This window comes from Thamnophis elegans, chromosome 7, assembly GCF_009769535.1.
Source record: "Thamnophis elegans isolate rThaEle1 chromosome 7, rThaEle1.pri, whole genome shotgun sequence".
Lineage (NCBI taxonomy): Eukaryota > Metazoa > Chordata > Lepidosauria > Squamata > Colubridae > Thamnophis > Thamnophis elegans.
In genome coordinates, this window is record NC_045547.1 from 24,386,388 (window position 1) to 24,409,289 (window position 22,902).

General features: G+C 38.2%; 1 protein-coding gene across 1 annotated transcript in view; it reads right to left on the reverse strand.

Moving 5' to 3' along the window:
* Positions 1-21,369, reverse strand: part of NT5DC3 (5'-nucleotidase domain containing 3) — a 28,303-nt gene extending 6,934 nt beyond the window's left edge. The window contains exons 1-9 of the mRNA XM_032220788.1: positions 21,042-21,369; positions 13,528-13,712; positions 10,933-11,007; positions 8,185-8,240; positions 7,004-7,094; positions 5,093-5,230; positions 3,292-3,352; positions 1,682-1,784; positions 1,457-1,558 (exon numbers count right to left, since the gene is read on the reverse strand). Of these exons, the coding sequence (XP_032076679.1) occupies positions 1,457-1,558; positions 1,682-1,784; positions 3,292-3,352; positions 5,093-5,230; positions 7,004-7,094; positions 8,185-8,240; positions 10,933-11,007; positions 13,528-13,712; positions 21,042-21,318 (1,088 nt within the window). The 5' untranslated portion in view covers positions 21,319-21,369. The remainder of the gene's footprint in view (positions 1-1,456; positions 1,559-1,681; positions 1,785-3,291; positions 3,353-5,092; positions 5,231-7,003; positions 7,095-8,184; positions 8,241-10,932; positions 11,008-13,527; positions 13,713-21,041) is intronic.
* Positions 21,370-22,902: the final 1,533 nt, after the last annotated feature.

A 22,902-nucleotide genomic window follows, 5' to 3' on the forward strand; every position in this document is an offset into this window, starting at 1 on the left:
CCCCCCTCTGACCCTCACACAAAGCAAACTGACACATACCATGAACACATGGCCAGATCGCAAACTCGGAGCCAAATCAAAGCCGGGGATGTTACACCACAGACATCTGCGCAGGACATTACATCACAAAACTCAGGAGGTTACAACGCAAAGGCTCAGGATGTTACAACGCAGCCAACCCCCCAGGAGGTTGCAGCACAGGACTCAGGATATCACTAAAATAGAACTAGGGATGTCATTACACAGCCCTTTACACAGGTTGTTACAACACAAAAGAACAATAGGCATACAGCCAGTACCTCAGCCACACAGGATGTTATGAAACAGCCGACTAATCTGCAAACATCAATTCCTTCAATTAATCAAGATGTTACAACACAGCCAACCAATCTGTTTACAGCAACAAAGCCAGCACTCCACACATACACACCAATATTTATAGAAAGATGACAGCTCCAATCACGCTTTGCTCGCACAAGCACGAAGCTGAAGGCACCAGCCTGAAGATGGCGAGTGGGACATTGTCAAAACATCGCCAAGATACTCTCAATCTTACACAGGAAAAGACCCAAATATGCCAAGACCTGCATACCTGTACCCGTGAAAATCTACGAATATCTATCTATCTATCTATCTATCTATCTATCTATCTATCTATCTATCTGTCTGTCTGTCTGTCTGTCTGTCTGTAAATGTATATACATATACATATATACATATACATACTATATACATACTATACACACACACATACACACACACACATATATATAGGGATGCAGTGGCACAGTGGGTAAGACGCTGAGCATGTCGATCAAAAAGGTTGGCAGTTCGGTGGTTCAAATTCCTAGCACCACATAACGGTGTGAGTTCCCATTACTTGTCCCAGCTTCTGCCAACCGAGCAGTTCAAAAGCATGTAAAAATGCAAGTAGAAAAATAGGAACCATCTTTGGTGGGAAGGTAACCGTGTTCTGTGTGCCTGCGGCGTTTAGTCATGCAGGCCACATGACCAAGGACACGTCTTCAGACAGCGCTGGCTCTTTGAATATGTATGTATGTATGTATGTATGTATGTATGTATGTATGTATTGTGTCACAACCCCTGGTATGGCCAAATATGGGAGGGAGCATACTGCTTCCCTTTTCTGTCTATCGGCTCACTCTGGGAGCCATCCAGGCAGAAAGCTGTTTTTACACACACACACACACACACACACACACACACACACACACATTCAAGCAATACTATCAGGAGGATAACGATATAAATAAACTTATTCTAAAGAGTTGGCAAAAGATATATCTCAGCTACTCTTCTAAAGGCAGAGAGCACAGCAGCTCAAGTGCATATAGCACATTTTCGGAACAGTTTCTCTGACTCACTGTAATACTTAAGCAAGTTCATCACGATAAAGGCCATCTTAGAGATATTTATAACTCAGCAAGAAACTCACCTTCTCTTATCATTGAAAAAATTTGGCTTCTCTGCCTGGACAATGACTACATCAAAGAGATCTCTCCAATCTTTTCCAACTATGTACTTCATGCCTCTGTCCCTATAAAAGTAATCCAACATTTAATAACACAAGTATAACCAGTCTGGATTTGTTAAAGTGACAACGAATGGTTAACATTAAGATGAAATTTTTGACGGCTTTATGCTCAAAGAAACCACCTACACAAAGCTGCTAGGGCTATTTGTGATCAGGAACATCTTCTTTCCATGAGCTGCCAGCTTTGCTAACACAGCACGTGTCTGCTCTGCATAACAAATGTATTTCTCTAGAAGAGAACAAGATAAGAGAAAACAATCAAGTGTTTTAATTAAATGAATATTTATAGCAAAGTCATCTTCTTTTTTGCAGTCATATAATTCCAAATTGAGCATTACTAATAAAAACAAGCAATCTTGGAGGTCCTTTGATGAAAAAACTGCAATGAAAAGCCTGCTCATATACTAAAAGTTTAATTATTATTAGGGCTACTTAAGCAGTAGTACTGAAGAGCCCATACCTTTGGGGATGCTCCACATAGTTGCCACAGCACTGGAGATTTTAGTTCACACATATACACTGAACCATGGCAATAATATATGACCTTGATGGTAGCTGACTGGATGACAAACATTGCAGACATATGAACCAATGCACGGAAATAGCCTTTTTATGGAAACTGGCATCACTGCATGTAAAATTTGATCTATTTTCTTTGACATTACCTTCCCATTTTTTTCGGACTGGTTTCTATAAATAAAAGTCAGTTCTTAAGAAAACTACCTAGATGTACCATGTAGATGAACTGATGACAGTTTAAAATTAATCATTGCTGAAAGATGGTCCAATCATAAGATTTCAGAGACATGTTCAGAAAGCTATAAGGTTTTGACCCGGCATAGAAAATTGGTTTCAGAACAAATCTTAAATATAGAACTTAAGCTTTACCAAAATGTAAACTTGTGGCATCTCAAGAATTGTTCCTAATAATCAAACATGCATAAATATATCAGCCTGCAAAAACAGGATTTTAAAGACCCTGATATGCGATACTTCTTATCTTACCGGTAAAAATTCTTATGTTCTTAAATTACCTAAACTGTTTAATACTTCATGTGCCAAGATTTTAAAATTCATAAGTATCTACGCACCTTCATATGAATGCACTTAGCATGCAACTTCAATTATAACATTATTCACTTTGGGTTTGCCACATTTGCATCACAACAGAAGGCAATTTATTTCTGTTATTGTCTATTATGAAAAAAATTACAGAGTTTATTCGCTATCACTGTAGGACCTCTTACAGAAATCAATGCTGAATATAATTAAAAATAAAGAGCAACTAGAAAGCTTTGGACAAAGATGAAATTGAACTTGCTAAATATTTAGCTTCCATCAACAAACCAAAGCACATTAGGCAAAGAGTCTATTTTTTAGGGAAAGATTATGGAAGCCAAGGTTTGATAATCTTTTCAAATTCCCTCTATTTTATTTCATTTTTTAAATTACCCCAAACTTTACAAGAAGTAGCATGACTCTAAAAATGATTCTAAAAATGCCATGATTTAGATACCAAAATCTTTCAAGGTGTTGTATAAGCACCATGAAATCTTGAAAATTGATTTTTATACAAAAATAATGTTCGGTAGGGAACACCTGCAAATCACTTGCATTGTTTTTAATTAATATCGGGCATTCTCTGGAAATGTAATACATGGCAATTCAAAGGAGATTATATATATCCATTAATAGAAGAAAAAGTGTTCTCTTCAAAAAAATTCACTCATGCTTACCAATATCTGCTTCAATTGCACGGTACATTATTCCTTTGATGTGTACATCTCTGATTGAATCCTGTTAGGAAAAATGGAAGGGAGAATGAGATATTTCTCTCAGAGGTGGTATTCAGCAGGTTCTGACCAGTTCTGGAGAACTGGTAGCAGAATTTTTTAGTTCAGAGAACCGGTAAATACCACCTCGGACTGGCCCCGCTCCATCTATTCTCTGCCTCCTGAGTCCCAGCTGATCAGGAGGAAATGGGATTTTTGCAGTAACCTTCCACTGGAGTGGGGAGGGAATGGAGAGTATCCTTCACCAATCCACACCCACCAAACCGCGCCCACAGAACCGGTAATTAAAATGTTTGAGTCCCACCACTGAGTTCTCTATATAAGAATTACATCTTTTGGGCAAAGAAATTAATTAGCAGGATCTTCTACCTCCAACAATTTTTATAATTATTTCAGTTGCTGATAAAGTAAATTACTGGGAGCATGGCAAGACAAGGTATGAGCAAACCTGTGACAAACAAAACTGAAAGCTATCCAAGAAAATAATTATTCACTCATGGATTATTAGTAATATCTTCTAGTTTCCTACTGCTCAACTTTCTTTATGATTAGAAAATAGATTGGTTTCAACCTTGCATTATATTATAGATTAATAGTTGTTTCCCAAATAAAACCCCAATTATTTTGCAGACACTGAGCATCAATCATGTTTTAGAAACCATAATATCTAAGCTCACACAACCAAATAAGCCAGATGATGGTTCAGGGTGAGCCTAGACAACATTCAGAATAAGAGGTTGCCCATATCAAAGTTAAAACTTTACATTTGCTCAAGTTGTTTAAATTAAAGCAATTTGCTCAAATTATGTTAATACGGCGACTCATAAATTCAGTCTAAAAATCAGTGTACTAACAAGCCAGATTCATAAACCATTAGCTGAATCCTGTTTACATTTTTAATGGTAGTTTTATGCCAAAATGAACCACTTTCTAAGAGAAATTGAATTCTGATGTATACATTATGTAAATTAAGTTCATATCTAGATGCTCGCTATGAATAATTCCATTCTGCTAATAACAGGAAGCTGAATAAAATATTAAATGTTTATAAGTCTATTTGCCTCCTTCCCCCCTTGCAGTTTCTCAGATTAAGCATGGAAAGACTACAATCTGTTCAAGAGTTTTTCATCCAATCTGCCAGTCAATAACAAATTCATGCAAATAAAGACATCTACAGTATATGTGTTGAATCAATCATTCAGTGGCCCTGTCCCTTTTCCACTTTTTCCACATGTTGTTGACACTCAGTTACCTAATCAAGGTTTTCACTCAACTTTTAAGATATTTAGACACTGCTCACACATTTTCAAGGATATTTTTACAACCACAAAATCCAGAAACTTTGTTTCCAAAGACCCAAATCTTGTTTTCAGTAACTAGATTTGTCAACAAGAAAATACATATATATAAACATGAGCTAAATCTGAATGAAGCTAACATCTTTCATATTTTTAAAACTAATAGCAAAAAAAAACCCCAAGCTATAAATTTTTCTCTGGCTCATAATGTTTTAACATAAGGGTATTACCACATTTTTTGTAGTAATTGAGTTTTTTAAATTTTGAATATGAAGGATTATGGCTCTTAGCAGTGAAAAAATAATCATGTGGAATGTGCATCAAGAAATAGAATCCTATTCCTGAAGAATGGGTATTATGGGAGTTGATGTAAAACACAGCTAGAAGGCATCAGGCTGCGAAAACTCTGTTATATGGATGACTGTCACATTGGGATAGCCCAATACCTTCACATCTTTGTAGAGATGAACCGGCTCATAGTCAATATTGTTCTTCAGAAAATACTCATTCACACAAGACAGGAGAGTCATCTCAGGCAAGGAAAAGATGTCCATGAACTGTTTCATAGTGTGACCGTGTGAACTCTGTAAGCAAACATACCACATTCATGTATGTGCCATAAAACAATATCAGATATTTCAGAAGTGTTAATAATGCTTTCAATCAGCCTGCCTGCAAGCAACCAACCAACAGAAAAGATGGCATATAATAATGTCTCTACCTCTGGGCCAGTTACAATTTAGTCAGATTAGCAGACACAAAAGACAACAAATTTTTGGCAACATCTCCAATGAATATACAATTGGATCTCTCTTTGTTGTCCTTAGAAAGATATTTAAATCCATTTTGTTGAAAGATGTGCTAGCTTTTAAATTGTTTATGCCTAAGTTTTAAAAACTAGCGGTGATGGGCTCCAAGGCACCCATGGGTATTTTTCTTGCCATTCTTCAGGCTCTGCCCCTCCTGTCTTTTTACATTAAAAATTAAGCAGGGAAACTGCAAAAGCAAAGTTTCCAGCATGATCTTTATTTCCAAGCTCAAGAAGCTGCAAATAGGCTCTTTAATTTTTCTTAGAATGTAAGAATGAACAACTACATTCCATCACTTTGTTGGGAAGGGACCAGTAACATCTATTCTAAAAGATGGTGGTTATGATCATGTAGTTATGGTTGCCTTCTTGACTTTTTAAAATCTCCTGTAGATCAGGGGTTCCCAACCCACTAATTCATGGACCTGCCCCGGGGCACAGCATGCCAAAAACCAGGCCACGCAAACAAGCGAAGCTCCATCCACGGGATGCAAGCAGCACGCAAAACCATGGTCCTCTCAGGTCTGTGGAAAAACCTCTCTCTATGGAACTGGTCCCTGGTGCCCAAAACGTTGGCTGCTGCTGCTGCTGTAGATAGTTTTTGGTGTGGAAAGGCAATAGGAAGGACTCTGCTGGGAGAGGCAAGATGTTTAAATAGATGGCAGGCACTATTCTGCAAACTGGTCTTTTACATTTCCCTGGTGGCATCCATTTTATGGTGCAGCAAGCCTTCTGAGACACTTGGTGAAAACGCCCAAAAAACACTCAAATTTGAATTGTGGCCACTAGCTGTTCTGTCCCCCACCTCCTTCGCTTGTTAACAGACGACAGGCAGACAAACTTAACAGGAAAGAACTTTATCAGTCCTCGGCCCAGACTGTCTGCGAGCCCAAAAATAAACATAAATAAAGTCTCTGACAAGAAGATAACAGAATGCAAAACAAAACTCCTACAAAACAATTCACTTCTCCAAGTGTCTCCTTGAATCAGGGTTACAGAAAGCAAATCACTTCTCCAAGTGTCTCTCACAAACAAACCATGACCGATGAATGATGAACGTTGACTCCTGCAACCAGGGTGTGGCACCATCCGTCCTTTTATCACCAGAAGACACCATTAACGAGCCCCAGCTGCATTGTTAATCTTGCATCCCGACTCAACTCACAGCAAACTTCTGCTGAGTCACAACACTAGCCCATAAGAATTGAAGTCCCCTATTTTCTATTTTAAAGGATTTGTCCTAGATTCTAAATATGCCCTAGATTACTTCTTTAAATTTTGAAATCTTAAAAAAAAATTAAGATTTTTTTCCCTGCAGAAAAGCAGAAGTAATGAGATGCCTAGTTGTAAGTTAGTATTCTACAAAAGATGCAGAAGAAAAACATACTTATATGAATTCAAATTTCCATGTAACAGTATATGACTCATATACGTTTATTTTCTTTTTATAATACCTTTAAGTTTCAACATCATAAATTAAGATGCAAATTAACATAAAAAGGAAAAGGGAATGACAAAACACATTAAAAGCACCCAAAAAAAGTTTTACCTTTCCATAGAAGTCGCTCATTTGTTCCAAGGGCACATGGGAACCATCATACATAGCAATTATTTCTTCATCTGGCACAACATTCAATCCTCTGGCAATAACAGCAATAACATCAATGCAAAAGCCAAGCAGGTTTTACAAATTAACAGGTATATATACCATTTTCTAGCTTGTCATAAGCAAAATACTGGTAGTTGGAACAATTCTAAATTCTCTAGTTGCTAATTGAGATAAACAAATTACAATCTGCCCTATTTAAACAAGGAGGAAAATCCAAACATTTTTGCTCACCAATTTGGGTCAAATATTCTCTAAGTTAAAACCTCTTAGCTTAAAAAACTGTAACTTAAAGATACATTATTTTTATTATTTTTAAAAAAATCTCTAGCATTATAGCATGCCATTGTTTTTGGTTTAGTAAATGCAACAGTTAGGTTATATCTCAATTTTTAAAATGCAGGAATGCAGCCTAATAGAAGACAATTGTTTCAGAGACATGCAACTGAGTTTTAAACATTTGCAGAAATTGAACGGACTGAATAATCAATGAGTGTTTGCAGAATTAACATTATGCGTATATCTGAATTTTTGTTGTGCACAAACAGAATGGTGATTCATACTGAAAAATATTTAGAATCAGCCTTGTTGGCAACATTGATTGCAAACAGTGGAATATTTTTAGCAGCCTGCCAGTACAGTTTTAACAGCTGGAAACAAGAACATTAGTCAGCTAATCCATTCCAGCTAAAGAATAGATTTGACTTAGTTCGGCCAAAAAAACATTATCGCACTCAGACCTTTACTGCAGCAGAGACTCAGTTTAATAACTCTGGTGATTCTTAAGAGACAGCCCAGCCATCTGTTGCTCTCTCTTTTCTACTGGTACACGCCTAAACATACATATTTATATTTAAATTTGACTTTCAAACCCTGTCTTTTTGAAGTACTATAATCTGTATTTCTTGGATGTAATGGGAAGAATGGTTAAAGAATGACTAGAGATAGTATTCTGGGTTTTTCCATTAATGCAGAAGATAGAACAAAGTGAAAGTCAAAATGCATCATATGGGTGATGATGACTATTTGATGATAGTCAAACAAGACAGGAGTTCATTCTACTCATATATTGCTATTATAGTGAATTACAGGTTCCCAGAGGGAAAAAATGCTTCCTGGCTCACCTGTACACAGTTCCCAGTTGAATGTAGTGAAAAGCATCAATCTTCATTAATAATGCCTTTAAAGCAAGAAAAAAATACAGGCTAAACTTATAAATCATCCTAAACAGTTTTGATTAATTTTCAGAGAAACTTTTTTGCCTTTACTACTACATATTTTAAAGATATACTTCAGTTAATCAGTGTCTCCAATTAAATGTTATGATCAGAAATCTTAGAAGAGTTGCATAACAGCAACTCACCAGGGCTAATATTCATTGATAAATGTCTTTGCTAATTTTATAGAAAATGTTAAAGGTAGTTAAATAACCCATGGATATATTCATCAATTCCCATTTACGTGGTCATAGAACCCAAGGGTGCTGTTCTTGAGTTCAGTTGTCAAAAGGAAACTCCATTTGATCCTCGTTAACATTAACCCTGTGGTGATTTACAGAGATTTAAAATGAAATATTAAACGTGCTCCGATTATTTATGTTTGGAAAGCAGATTTTGGAGCATTGAGAAAGAGAACTGTCAATTTCACCTGTTTTGATTGTGAAAGATAGAGTTTGGTTATAAGTAGTCCTCCCTCTCACCCACCCCAAAAAAACCATTACATATCTAAAATTACATATATTATGACTTGATTAGATATAGTAAGACAATGGAGGGGATTATAGAATAATCAGTATATACAAATGTGCCAGACAAAAGGAAGAAAACAAGTTTTTAAATTATACTTCATCTTACCCTGTTTCCCCCAAAATAAGACCTCCCCAGATAATAAACCCAATTGGGCTTTTGAGTGTATGTGCTAAAATAAGCCCTCCCCCAAAAATAAGCCCTCTTTGAAAATATTGCAACACAGCAGCAGCCATGAGGTGACTACGCTCGCCGCCTCCTGCACCTCAAAAATAATAAGACCTCCCCCACAAAAAGGCCAAATGCTTATTTGGGGGGGGGGGGTTAAAAGAAAATAAGACCCTGTCTTATTTTGGGGAAAACACAGTAGTTCAAAGGTTAACTTTTTATGTCCCCCCCCTTGTACCTTTTTATAGCTTTTGTTCCTATACTTTCTTTTAAAAAAATTATTGGCTATATTCTTTTCACATCCCTTACATTATATGACCCTAATAAATATTGACAGGAATCGCTCTACTGGAGTTAACGACTGAGATTGACAAATAGCAAAAATGTTCTTCTGCCATTATAAAGCCAATTTCCTTTTCCTGTGAAGCCTCGAAAACAAAGAAGTATTTCAACTAGGAACAACGGATTAAGTACTCTGGCACCTTTCCACTTCCTGAACCTGAATAGGATGCAGAATTGTGTGATGTATCTGCAGTAATACTTCAGGCAAGGTAACCAAGCAATCTGATGAACTGTCATTCCCTCTGGAACCAGAAAAGGCTGGATGATTTGTAATATGTGAAAATCTTATACAGACCTTGAGTCTTTCCTAATAATTGTCTATCTGATAATATTATATATATATATATATATATATATTTTATTTGTGCTGATAAATAAATAAAGGGAGACTAGTATAGATCTATTTCAAGCTATTTAGCTCTCATCAGCTAGCTGTCGTGATGGACTCTTGTGACGTGATCAGCTAGCTGTCGTGATGGACTCTTGTGACGAGCCGATAGACAGATGATGGAAGCAGTTAGCTTCCTCCCATAATTGGGGCTTACCAGGGGTTGTAAAAAATCATATATATATATATGTATATATGTATGTATATATATACACATACATACATACATACACACACACACATACATACATATATATATATATACACACACATACATACATCATACATATACATACACACACACACATACATACATACATACATACATATATATATAATACACCTGTGAAAACCTCAGAAAACAAACAAATTATATATGTTCATTTGTCGTATGTATGCTGCACGGCAGATTTTGCATGGTATTTCGTAGACTCCTTGGTTTTCTAGCTGGATTTTGTCTTTGAGGTTTCTTAAGATGTTGGCAATTTTTTGGTCAGGTTGAAGGCTGTCTTGATATTGTAATATCAATATCTATCTATCTATCTATCTATCTATCTATCTATCTATCTATCTATCTATCTATAGATCTATCTCTAGATAGATAGATAGATAGATGTGTGTGTGTATGTGTGTGTATGTGTGTGTGAGTATGTGTGTATGTATGTGTGTGTGTGTGTGTGTGTGTGTGTGTGTGTGTGTAATGTATATGCTGTAAGGTAAATTTGATATTGGAGAAGAGTGAGAATACCATGGATAGCAGAAAGTACAAACCATATATAATTGAGTGATTCAGCCCAGAGTTCTCACTCAAAGCAAAAATGACCAGACTCAAATCATCCCACTTTGAACCCCGCTCTCTAGAAAAGGTTCTAATGCTGCGAAAGGTGGAGGGAAAGAGAAGAGAAGGGTGACCAGCACCCTTCAATGGTGGTAATTAGTATGCCATTGACAGATTTGAAAGAATAGGAGAGGGACAGATCATCATAGAGATCATCTATTATGTGGTTGCTAGGAATCAAAAACAGTTTGATGGCACATAATTGGTCAATTAGATTGTAAGGAACCTTGGGTTTAATACATAAGATGTAATTCCTAATACCATTTCTATAAATATTATTTCAAATTTGAAAAGTAAGCATGCTAGCTTGCACCTGGCAACTATTTCAGACTACTTAGAAATGAAAACAGAAAATAACCATTGAAGTTCCAAATAAACAATCCATACCTACCCGATGCACATCATAATGAAGCCCCCTTATTGCAAAATTTGGGTCATAGTCATACTTTCGGATTTCTGCAGGATACTGGCAAAATCATAAAAACAATAGTAATTTAGCACATAATATAAGCCATATAGGAAACACATCTCAATAGATCTAGTGAGGTCCAGTTCCCTTTCTTCTACTTCTATGAAATGCCTCTTTTGTTTCCAATTTTTATCAGGAAAGTTACATCCTAATCTGTAGCCACACCATGGATGGAATTTAAGAAGGGGGAAAAGAAAAAACACAATTTAAATGTAGAAAAAAATAGTTCTGGTTCTATTTATCCAAGGCATTACAACAGTGCTAGATATTGCAATTAAAAGAGTCAATTACGAAAAACATTGGTTAATATTTCCTTCCCATTTCTCTCCTTCCTGTATATCGGTAACATTGTTTGAAAAATTTCAATCAAACCTATTCGTTGAGAAACTGTGGCATCTGATCAAAGGCATCAACATTACAATTTTTAAAATTAGGAACTATTTATTTGTTTACTTCCAAAATAAGACATCATGCTATCGTAAGAATCCTCAAAAGAGTAATAAAAGAGCAAAAAAAAAACCTCTTAGATTACAGTATAGTTTTACCTGTTATTTTAATTTTAACTGCATTACAAATGTGTAATCTCATGCATCCACGGGAAGGCCAGTTCTAAATTCAAATATTCATTGCTTACTCTTTCACATCCATTATGCCTCTACAGAAGAGGCTTTGTGAAAAAAAAATTCACACTTACTTTCTCTACTCAGCAGAACTTAGAAAGCTGGGGAACGTTCATTAAATTGCACTTGATCTAGTTTTATTTCACAGGACAAAACACAGGTAATTCTTGGCCATTATTTTGGTTCCATCCAACGACTAGCCCCGTAAAAATAGTTCTATTCCAGGCTTGCACTAAACCAAAGATTGCAACCAGTTGTGTGTTAAGATCCAATTTCTTATTTACTATTACAAAGATATTTATAGATATGAATATATAGCCACTGACCTTTGGACAGAAATGCAGCTCTGGGTACTGTATGCTTAACAAACTATATTGGGAACTTAGTTCAAACAGACAAAAAATGTTTGCACCCTCATAGTATATAAAGGGTTACTACTTGTGTTTACTAATTCAATGAAGTCCTTTTGTTGGGATAGCATTCTAGGCAGCAAAATCAGCAACAAAGACTCTATTTACTTTCAAACCAAGGATTTTTTTTAGGGTAGCATAATTATATCACGCGCATTACTGCAATAATCTGTAAATTGAACATTTTCATCTCCCCATATAGATAGTCCTTGACTTATAACCTTTGGTTTGGCAATTGTTCAATGAAAGTAACTTATGATGGGTTTCCCCACTTATGGGCATCATAGCATCCCCAGGATCACTGGGTCAAAATTCAGTATATATTTACAACAGTTGCAGCATCACAGGGCTATGTGATCACCATTTGCAACCTTCTCAGCCAACTTCCAACAAGCAAAGTCAATGAGGAAGCTGGATTTTCTTTTAAAAACCATATGATTAATTTAACAACTGCGGTGATTTGTTTAACAATGCCAAAAAAGGCTATAGAATTGGGTGCAACTGTGGTTATAAATTGAGGATTACCTATATAGAATTTGCTAAAACTAAATAATCTCAATGTAATTAGGTTGCACCTGCCCAGGGAGGCGATTCCCCTCCTCTGAAATGTCATAAATATATGCATAACGTCTGTACATTTCTTCTAAATAGTGCAAGGCAGGGTACCATGATCCCTTACACTTCAGCCCAAAAAATAATGGCTGTAAGGTGGAGTTTTGACCTAGAGAGAACAAGTTTGAAGCAAAACTGTCCTGTCCACTGACATCATCCAGGTAAGTGGTACAGCTGGTCCTTGATTTATGATTGTTATGAAGCCTGAGTATTATAGTCATGACAATTGTAAAGTAGGCCATCATGTGATCAACTTTAGGAATTTATTGTAATTTTGATCACTAGATGACCAATCATAAGTTGAGGACTACCTGTACAGTAGAGTTAGGAATGAAATTCCCCACTCCTGAAACATAACATGGCAATAATAATGCTTGTCCTCAAAGCTTTTGACAAACAATTCCCTCCAAACTCATGAATTTAGGCCAATTCAGATAATAAGGCAACCTTACTCTATGTTCCCCTCCAGATGTGCAGATATCAATTCCCAGAATTCACTTTGCAGTATGGTTACACCTGTGAATTCTGCAGATCTGGAGAGCACGTACTTTGGGGAAGGGTATCCTATAAACTGATTAATTTTAAGGATGACATCATGATTTCAGATTCTTCTAAGAAATTATTAAATTTTTAAATTTGGATGAGCTAAATTCATTCTGAATTACTGCATGTCCTATGCAAGAAAAAGTGATGAAGTCAACTTCTTGCCAATTTACATTCTTGAATCCACTTGGAAAATTTATGAAAGTTCTGTAATATAATTTATGTCAATACAATATAGCTTTCCATAATATGCTTTTTATCCAGAATTTATTTCTTGCTATACAATTGAATTTCCAGGATATTATAGCACCCATCCTGGTACATCATCTTACCCGATGTTCATTGATCAAAAGGTCCCGGGCAGCATTAAAAATCAATGTATGCAAATGCTTGGAATAGAAGACCAAAGTGTAGTCATAATCAAAGCCGTAGATTTCTATATTTGAGAGACTCATTTCATTGTTGGAAAAGATAGCATCCGGATTCAACAAATTACTCATGATTGAAGGGACTAGGTCTATGGAAGAAAAAGACACATAGAAACACTTATTCAAGAATAGGTATTCATAATATATATCATAAATGGGATGCATCTACATAAAAGATACTTAATGCTATTCTTTAGCTAACATGATGTAGATTCTGGTCTGTTCAATAGCTCATTCAGATAGTGGTCACTCAGATTTTCCCAAAGGAAGATCAGGTTATAAATATAATAGAGAAACAAAAAGCAGCACTATTGCAAGCTAAGCAATAAACTTGCTGCTTGCCATTTACATAGGCAATTTCATGGAAGAAGCCAGATGGGAAAATGAACTCAGAGCTCAGGATGAAGTTACTGAACACCAAATCCATCTGTAATAAACAGATTAATCCACAACTGCAGACGAAAGTACATGGAATCTATCACCGAAATGTGGCTGGATGAAGAGATATCGCCCCTCGCAGAGATCTTTCCTGCTGGGTTTCATGTTTTGTTCAGTCCTGGTCCTAAGGGAGGGGAAATGGTATGGTAATCATTTACTGGGAATTTACTGTTCTGTAAGCCAAAAGCCAGAGGTCTAAATTGAGATGCTGAACCAAAGGAACAAGCCAAGAGTACAGTTAAATAGTGACATCCCTCACCATCATCTATGAGATTTCATTGTGGGGATGGGGTTTCAATCCCCTCTCTCTTTGTTCAATGGAGCTCAGTGGCCAGTGCGAGAAGAATGGGTTTGTCCCAGATCATCACTGACCCAACTTGTGGCTGGCTGCACTTCTGATTTGTTCCCCTTGAGATAAATGTCCCATGATCTGATTCTTGGGAACTTTCCCCCAGTCCATTTTCATGAACAGATTACTTCCTCATGCTGGTAGAGTTAACGGGAGCTTAAGAGGCAACAACACATCTTTGAAACACAAGAGGCTCCTGTTCTGGATACTCTTTGCCTGTTCAATACTTATTGAAATGGTTTGCTCTTTTGTATTTTAAATGTGCATTGGCCATCTCAGCATGTAGTATGACCTAGGTCAGTGTTGGCGAAGCGTGCACGTGCGTGCCAGAAACCGGAAGAGCAGCCACCTGGTGTGTATACGCACACCAAGAAGATGATCTTTCGGTTTCTGGCACGCATATGTACACTGGCCAACTGGTTTTCATGCGCACATGCACACCAAAAACCAGAAGAACACTTTAAAGTTCCTTTGAAGATAAAACTGGAAGGCCATTTAGGCTATCCTGGATTCACTGGAAGAAGTGCAAATATAAGAAATGAATTATGTTAAATGTAATGATGCTCAGTTGTTCATAAATAATTTATTATAAGGGTCATAACTGAGATAGCACTGAAGCACTTGATTATTACATGTAATTTATTAATGCAGTGTTGACTTCACAAAGATTCAGACCTATGAACATATAAATGCCATATGACAAAATAACATGTTCTTCTGTTGTATGATAAAAGTCAATTTTAACACCAACTGAACACATTGTTAGATATTTATGTACAACCGAGAGATTAAAAAACTGAAGAGATTTCCATCTTCCTCCAATCCAAAGCAGCCTTTAGAAATGTCAAAACAGAATATCAATAGAAGGTATGTAGAAAGAAAAACTAAAAAGCAGATCTTGGACAAATGAAATCAGGAAAAATTCCCACTGATTTTACCAATGTGGGGTATTCTTTAATTTTTATTGAGCAATTTAAAAGTTCCTACAGCTTTTGACATCCTTACATTATACAATAGTTCTTTCCTATATTAAACTAAATTTAAAATACTGTATATACTCGAGTATAAGCCTAGTTTTTCAGCCCACTTTTTGGGCTGAAAAAAGCCGCCTCGGCTTATACTCGAGTCAGTGAAAAATTTGCCCGAAATGGAGGAGAAAAAGGGGCGGGGCCATGCCGCTGGGTGACACTCGTGAATGGCCCAGTGCCCCTGTGAGTTTCCCCTCCCTCTGTGTCAGTTTGCCGCGCAGCGCGCACCGCACCATCCCCCCTCCTCACGTTCTAATGTAATGCAGGGCTGTCTTACGATTCCCCTTCCTCCCCCTCCTGCCGCTCTGCAACGATGTCCCACCTCCTCCTTGTTATGGCAAGCAGCCACATAGCGATGTTCCACCTCCTCTGGTACAGTGATCCAATGATAGGAATCACTGTGCCGTGTGTCATAGGAGGCGGGACATCGCTCCCGCGGCTGCACGGGACATCATCATCACAGCGGGACATCAGCATCATGAGGTGAGTGAAGTATTTCATTGAATACACCGCTAATTTACTGTTTTTCTTTGAAATAAATATTCAAAAACATTATTGGTATCTATTTTTATTTTTGAAATTTACCGGTAGCTGCTGCATTTCCCACCCTAGGCTTATACTCGAGTCAATAACTTTTCCAGTTTTTTGTGGTAAAATTAGGTGCCTCGGCTTATATTCGGGTCGGCCTATACTCGGGTATATACGGTAATCACCTCATCTTTTTAACATTATATATTTATAAATTACAGATTGAAAAGATAAATTAGACTGAGATATAAAGATTGTACATAAGTATGTAACAGCTTGCCTATTGTATAACATTAAATAAGATTGGTTTTATGTTTACAAAAAAAAAACAAATCTATAAGTCTTGGGGACAATACATGTAGCAAAATACATGGCTAAAGTGTTCAATATCAGGAGGCTACATTAAAAACTTTTACTTTTGCCAACAATTGCAATAACAACAAATACATTGTGGTAGATTGCCTCTAAGATTTAGACAGTCAGTTCTCTTCTGTTTGTCATCTTTGTGGTTATCTTGACACCACATAAAGACCTTTTGTTCATTGCCCAACTTTTCAGTTCTCATTATTTTGACCTCAGTATTTTAATGTTTGAACTATTTGATTCTTGTTTTTTACTGCTGAGTTTAATATTACATCTTGGTTTGCATTTTAATTTTTATATTCCTTACAAATTGCCCAAAGTATTTGATGCAGCACAAAAATTTTAAAGCAAATCAAACTACTCCAGGATTTGTACAGCTCACTTTCTCATTTAAAATGTACCAGCACTCAGTTTTCTGTCTTCTAACTGTTTACAAAACCTGCAACTATCTTAGCAAGATAAAATTGCTGCATGAAAATCCTTACCTAATAAGGTAAATGAATGTATTCTGGAACACGCTTTAAATCCTGAAGCCACGTAATGTAATTTGGCTTTTTAATAAAATGCATGTGCTACCTGACAAATAGTACTTTGAAACAGGCATAATTTAGCATAGCAGCATGATGCATCTGCCCTATTTAAACAAAAGTATGAAAGCATACATGAAATATACTTTTTGCAACTGCAGCACAAAATCTTGAGAGAAAATTTAAGCTAACTTATGCAGCAGCTCATTTGAAAAGCATTGTGAAAAAATGGCAAACATCTTAACTCATGTACGTATTATATACTGTAACCTTGCTTTAAGAGTACATTTAAAATTAAAATAAATAATTGAAAATACAGTACTATAAATTGATTTAGAATGAATGGCCCAGCTTCTCTTTATGAAATACAAGTATATTATACTCATACACGACACTAACCTATGGCTTGTTTTGGCACTTCTTGTTGAATTAACTACTTCTACTCTTACTATCTGTTGAGGAAGGTTACATGAGCCTAGTTTGTAGTTCATTTTATTGGAATTCGCACGTTATGCTAAACCATGGCTTGTTTAGTCATGATTTGTGAATAAATCAAATTGTCTGGCTTACACTACACACTAGTTCACATGCCAGGGGTTGCAGCAGCTCATCATACATTATAACAGACCAGAAAGACAACATTATGGTTTTGTACAATGCGTGAACTCCAGGCTTACCTTGGAATAATATCAGCTAGGAACATATTGCTAGTCCCCAGAAATTTATCTAATTACTATATTTTCCTAAAAATAAGACCAAGTCTTATATTAATTTTTTCTCTAAAAGATGCATTAGGGCTTATTTTCAGGGGAAATATGGTATTAAATTCATCCATCTGGCTGACGATCTTAACTGGGGCTTATTTTGGGAGTAGGATTTATATTACGAGCATCCTGAAAATCATGCTAGGGCTTGTTTTATAGCTGGTCTTGTTTTCAGAGAAACATGGTAGGAGGCCCTCACAACAGTGATCTGTGCAATTATGATTGGACTATAGCAATGCACTCTGAAAGGACTGACTTTGAAACCACAGGTGAGCCATCATAATTAGATGGCAGCTGTCCCGAGGCCCTGCAAATAGTTGCCTATAGGTTTCCAAGTCCAATTAAAACTCTAACCAATAGAGGCCTATACTGAACGTTCATTCTCCAGTTTGAATCTTTCCTAATAATAGCTTTGCTGCCCAGGTAACTCATTGTGATAGAAAGCCCACGTCTCTGTCTTCTAGCATGCTCATAGCAGCAAAGTGATTTCCCAGGTTTGAATTAAAATATCTTCACGCCATCCTGAATCTTTCATTCATTCCATATCCCACTTTTATTTTTACAAATAATTTAAGACGGTGAAATATTCAACACACTTTTCTATTTTACCCACAACAACCACCCTGTGACGTTGTTGTGGGTGAGACTGAGAGAGGTTGACCGGTCCAAAGTCACCCAACCAGCTTTCATGGTAGGGTAGGACTTGACTTCATGGTCTCTTTTGCTTTCTAACTTGGTGCTTTAACCGCTAGACCAAAACTGATTCTACGTACAAACCTTCTCTATGTCACACTGATCAACACTATCATCATCATCATCATCATCATTATTATCATACAATTGTATCACAGCGGCCAGTTGTTTCGCCGTTTTATTATTATTATTGCTGCTGAAGACACAAATGTTTCAAAGGAACTCCAAAAGCAAACTGATCCACAATCATGTTTGGAAGATTAGTATCTCTTACGTTTCCTTGATTTTCAAATGGCCTATCACCTTCAACAATGCCTTTACTATGTTTCATAGTTAAAAAAAAATATTGAAGAAGCATAGCTCTCTTAAAAGGAGAAAAAGAAAAAGATACCATATCAGGAATGGACTTTTCAGATTATTTTTTCACTGTTGTAGATAAAATGATTCTTAATGTTTTGAAAGAATTGCTGGTAAATTCCACAGTTTTGTCAAAGTTCACCAATAGAGGTAAGCTGCAGCTAGAATTTTAAGGAGTGGAATAAATATGGCCTTCTGGTTATTAAAGTGCAATTATCACCCACACCAGCTAGCAAGTGCAGCAACATCTGTTATATTATATAGTAACTTGCATCTCAATCCTCAAGTCATTTGAATCCTCTCTTAATCTTCTTCCACTTCTAAATAGGATAGATTTGACAGGTCCATCTCCAAAGACCAGAAAGCTGCTCCATGATATATCCAACTAATACGTTGGTCATCAGAGTAGAAGCTGTCAGGAAAGAGATATACTAGGGCTGTATTCCCAGGAAGGTCACCGTCACAGTGCATTGCACTCATTGTAGTGGTTCATTGCAACCAAGTCCATGTCTGAGAGGCTGAAGATATTTTATAATGCTTTATAAAAATAGATGAAATCACTCATTTTATTTTTTTCAAAAACTCTGCTATTTTAACCCCTTGAGTTATACAGGGTGGAGTTATACAGAGCAATATAATTTCTGTCTAGGAAAACATACAGGAGGCGTCAACTTCTTTGTCCTCAGCGGGGAAAGAGTGCCAGAATGTACCAACCATGCCCCACTGATTTCTTGTGTGGGTAGTGATTCACAAAAGCCACTCCTTTGATAATCTATATGAAATGGGCAGAATATGCCTGGGAGAGTCATTCCTGGCATGTCCCAAATGCACACTTTATAGTAGTGCTTTGAACGGAGCTCAGATTTTTACTATCAACTGCAGCAAACTAAGCATAGATGGAATTCTGCAATGGCAGTAATGATTTCTTTATATTTTAAAAAGAAAAAGAGCCCCTATAGAAAACTTACCCACGTGTCTCTTCTTTAAAAAAAAGCATTTCCTAGGGATTCCCTCCATTTTGATTATATTTTTCATTCCCAGTACTTCTTATTCAAAATGCCTCTGATTTAATTATTCTCTTCCTGGTGGCAGAGCTTTGTTTGATTCTCTTGTACATTTGCTTGCAATCCTCCTACCTAAGATTCCTGGTAATCCTTGCTTACTCTATTGAATTCTACTGTATAGTGTAATATTAATGCAGCATCAGGGGTTTTCCATTCAATTGTGTAAAATGTGAAGGATGCATGTTTTTGTTTTATTTTTATAGTTTTCTTATGTATGATGTACACTGAAGATGGCATTTAATTTTGTTGTACGAGGTGCAATGACAATAAACTAAACTAAACTAAACTTGCCTATGAGGCAGAGGCAGAAGCAAATTACAACTACTGCAGTTGGAGAGATTCTGATTGGATATTCCCATTTTATTTAAAAGTAAACATTAAAGCAACTACTAGAGCTGTAAATTATGCTGCAGCAGTGGAGAAATTCAATTTTTTTTTTACTACCGGCTCTGTGGGCATGGCTTGGTGGGCGTGGCAGGGGAAGGATATTGCAAAATCTCCAATCCCACCCCACTCTGGGCCAGCCAGAGGTGGTATATGCCAGTTCTTCGAACTACTCAAAATTTCCGCTACTGGTTCTCCAGAACCTGTCAGAACCTGCTGGATTTCATCCCTGTCTGCAGCCTAGAATTAAGCAAATAGGATGCTTAACCTACCTGACTCTCGGAGTTCTTGAAGTATTATCCGCAGGCAGGGGGGTCCACTAAGGACTTACTATGGGTTTCCCAAGTCCATTTCCTTATACATTATCCAGAGATCAACAGCACACCGTTCTTCTATTAGGACATCCATAAAAACACGCCAATGTTCTTACTGATAGAGGACTCTGTGTTTGTTTGTACAGGCATCCTCCCCCACAACTTACAAATCCAGTACCACCTACTATTGCCTGGTTTATCACCTGCTCAACTCCGATTCTAAGCTCAAGCCATTGCAGGGCGACAAACCTGCCCCCCCCCCGTGACCTTGGCCAAGGAGATGGCTTTCCCCACGTCGAAGCTGAAGCGCATCACCTTACTCACCGTCGAGTAAGAATTTTTTTTAAGTCATTGTGGAGCCCGCCCAAAACGAAGAGGAACAAAAGAGGGAAGTGAGACGAGGAGGAGAGCGAGCCCCCTTTCTGCGATCCTCGAGGGGGCAGCGAGGGAAGCCGGAAGCCTCGTTTTTGAAAAGGCACCAAAGCTGCCCGGCGCTAAAACGTGCAACAGGCACCGCGCCAAGAAGGTAGGCGAGCGCTCTCGCCTTGCGGGACAGCCTTCTCTCAATCCACCCCGCCACCGCCGCCGCATCCCCCGATTCTCTCTCACCTTTGGTGACTCTTTTGGCCTCGTTGTAGCTTTTCCACAGGTAGCTTTTCATATCCGGAGGCGGAGCGGACGGCTGCTGCTGCTGCGGAGACAGCGTGCAGTAAGGCTTCGCTTTTAAGCCGCCGCCGCTGCCAAGAGAGAGCCCGGCGGAGAGGTCCGGAAAAGGGACAGCAGCAGCAGCAGCCGCAGTAGTAGACGCAGCCGCCGTCCTGCCCGCATTGTCTTTCCCTGCTGCCCTGAGAAGGAGCCTGAAGGTACCAGCAGCCGCCACTGCCATGACCAGCGCAACAGCCTCCAGCGCCTTCAGGCAGGGACGTCGGCGAGTCGCGCGCCGGGAGCTCTCCCTCTCCACGCGTGCAAGCGCTGCCGGCTGAAGTCACTTCCTCAAGCCCCGCCTCCTCCGGCTGCTCGGGCTCGCCGAAGACCATCCAGGGGTCTGGATTGAGCTCTGAGCGCGCGCGCGCGCACTTGAATTTATATGCCGCTTCACGGGGCCTTTCAGGCCGCTCTAAGCGGTTTACTGACTCAGCATATTGCCGCCGCCCCGCCCCCCTCCCGCCGCAGCAATCTGGGTCCTCGTTTTACCGACCTCGGGAGGATGGAAGGCTGAGTCAACCTTGAGCCGCTCAGTATTGCAACTGCTGCGCCACCCACGGCTCTTGTTGCTCAGATGAGCCTCCGGGCTTCTGCGGCCCCTGAAAACGCCTTGATTTCCTTTTCCTTAGAAAGGTGAACGACCTTTTTACGCGCTCTTCAGTGTTTGAATCGAATGCTTTGCTCGAAAAGGGAAGAATTGCGTGGTGTAGCTCGTGATCCGGGCATTTTTATTGGAGGCAGAGGGAAGAACTTCACATCCCCCACATCTGGATGGATTGCCCCTCAGGGGTACCGAAGCAACTGGCTGTTGGTTGGGCCAACCCATTTTGAGACATCCTGGAAGGATGAGATCAGGGGTGAAATTCAGCAGGTTCTGATAGGTTCTGGGGAACTAGTAGCGGAAATTTTGAGAGTTCGCATAACCCACAAATACCACCTCTAACTGGCCCCAGAGTGGGGTGGGAATGGAGATTTTGTAATATCCTTGCCTTGCCACGCCACGCCCATCAAGCCACGCCCATAAAACCAGTAGTAAAAAAAAATTGTATTTCACTACTGGATAAGATGATGTCCCAGATGAATGGATAGAGAGAAATATCTGTTACCTTCCTTCAAAGGGGGGAAATGGGATGCAGGGGATCAAAGATCAGTCAATCTGACATTTACAGCTGGAATTTTGAACAGAGCATAAAATGATTGACTTGTAAGCTACTTTGAAGGCAATGTACTGATTGCCTCAACCTTGAGATGAATTAGACAAGTGACCTGATTCTCTAAAAAGAAACTTGAAAAACGCGTGGAAATCTGGAATCATCTAACATCTAACACACTATAAAATCAAAATACTGCATCAAAATATTGTCTCGCATTACAGAATGGTGTAGTACCATAGTATCTGCTGAACAATAATACAAAGTGTCACATGCAAATGATTGATGAACAAACATGAGGAGGTTAAAATGTATTTAATTAGTTTATAGCATGAACAGTTGCATAGGCCGCAGCACAGTTGGGCAATCACAGGAGAATGAGATGATCAGACAATCCACTTCAGATTCCATTTGCTGGTGGAAAATGCCTCCTGAAGCGACCATTCAGTTATAATGAAAAAGGTAACTTACCGACCAATCCTTGCATTTAAACCTTCACAGGTCTGTAAAGCAAAGGAAAATCAAAGTACAATCATAAGCATAGTTGTGATTGCAGGATCCAATCTGAGTGGGTCACCAAGACCAGGGGTTTATCTTTCTAAGATTTTGTGCTG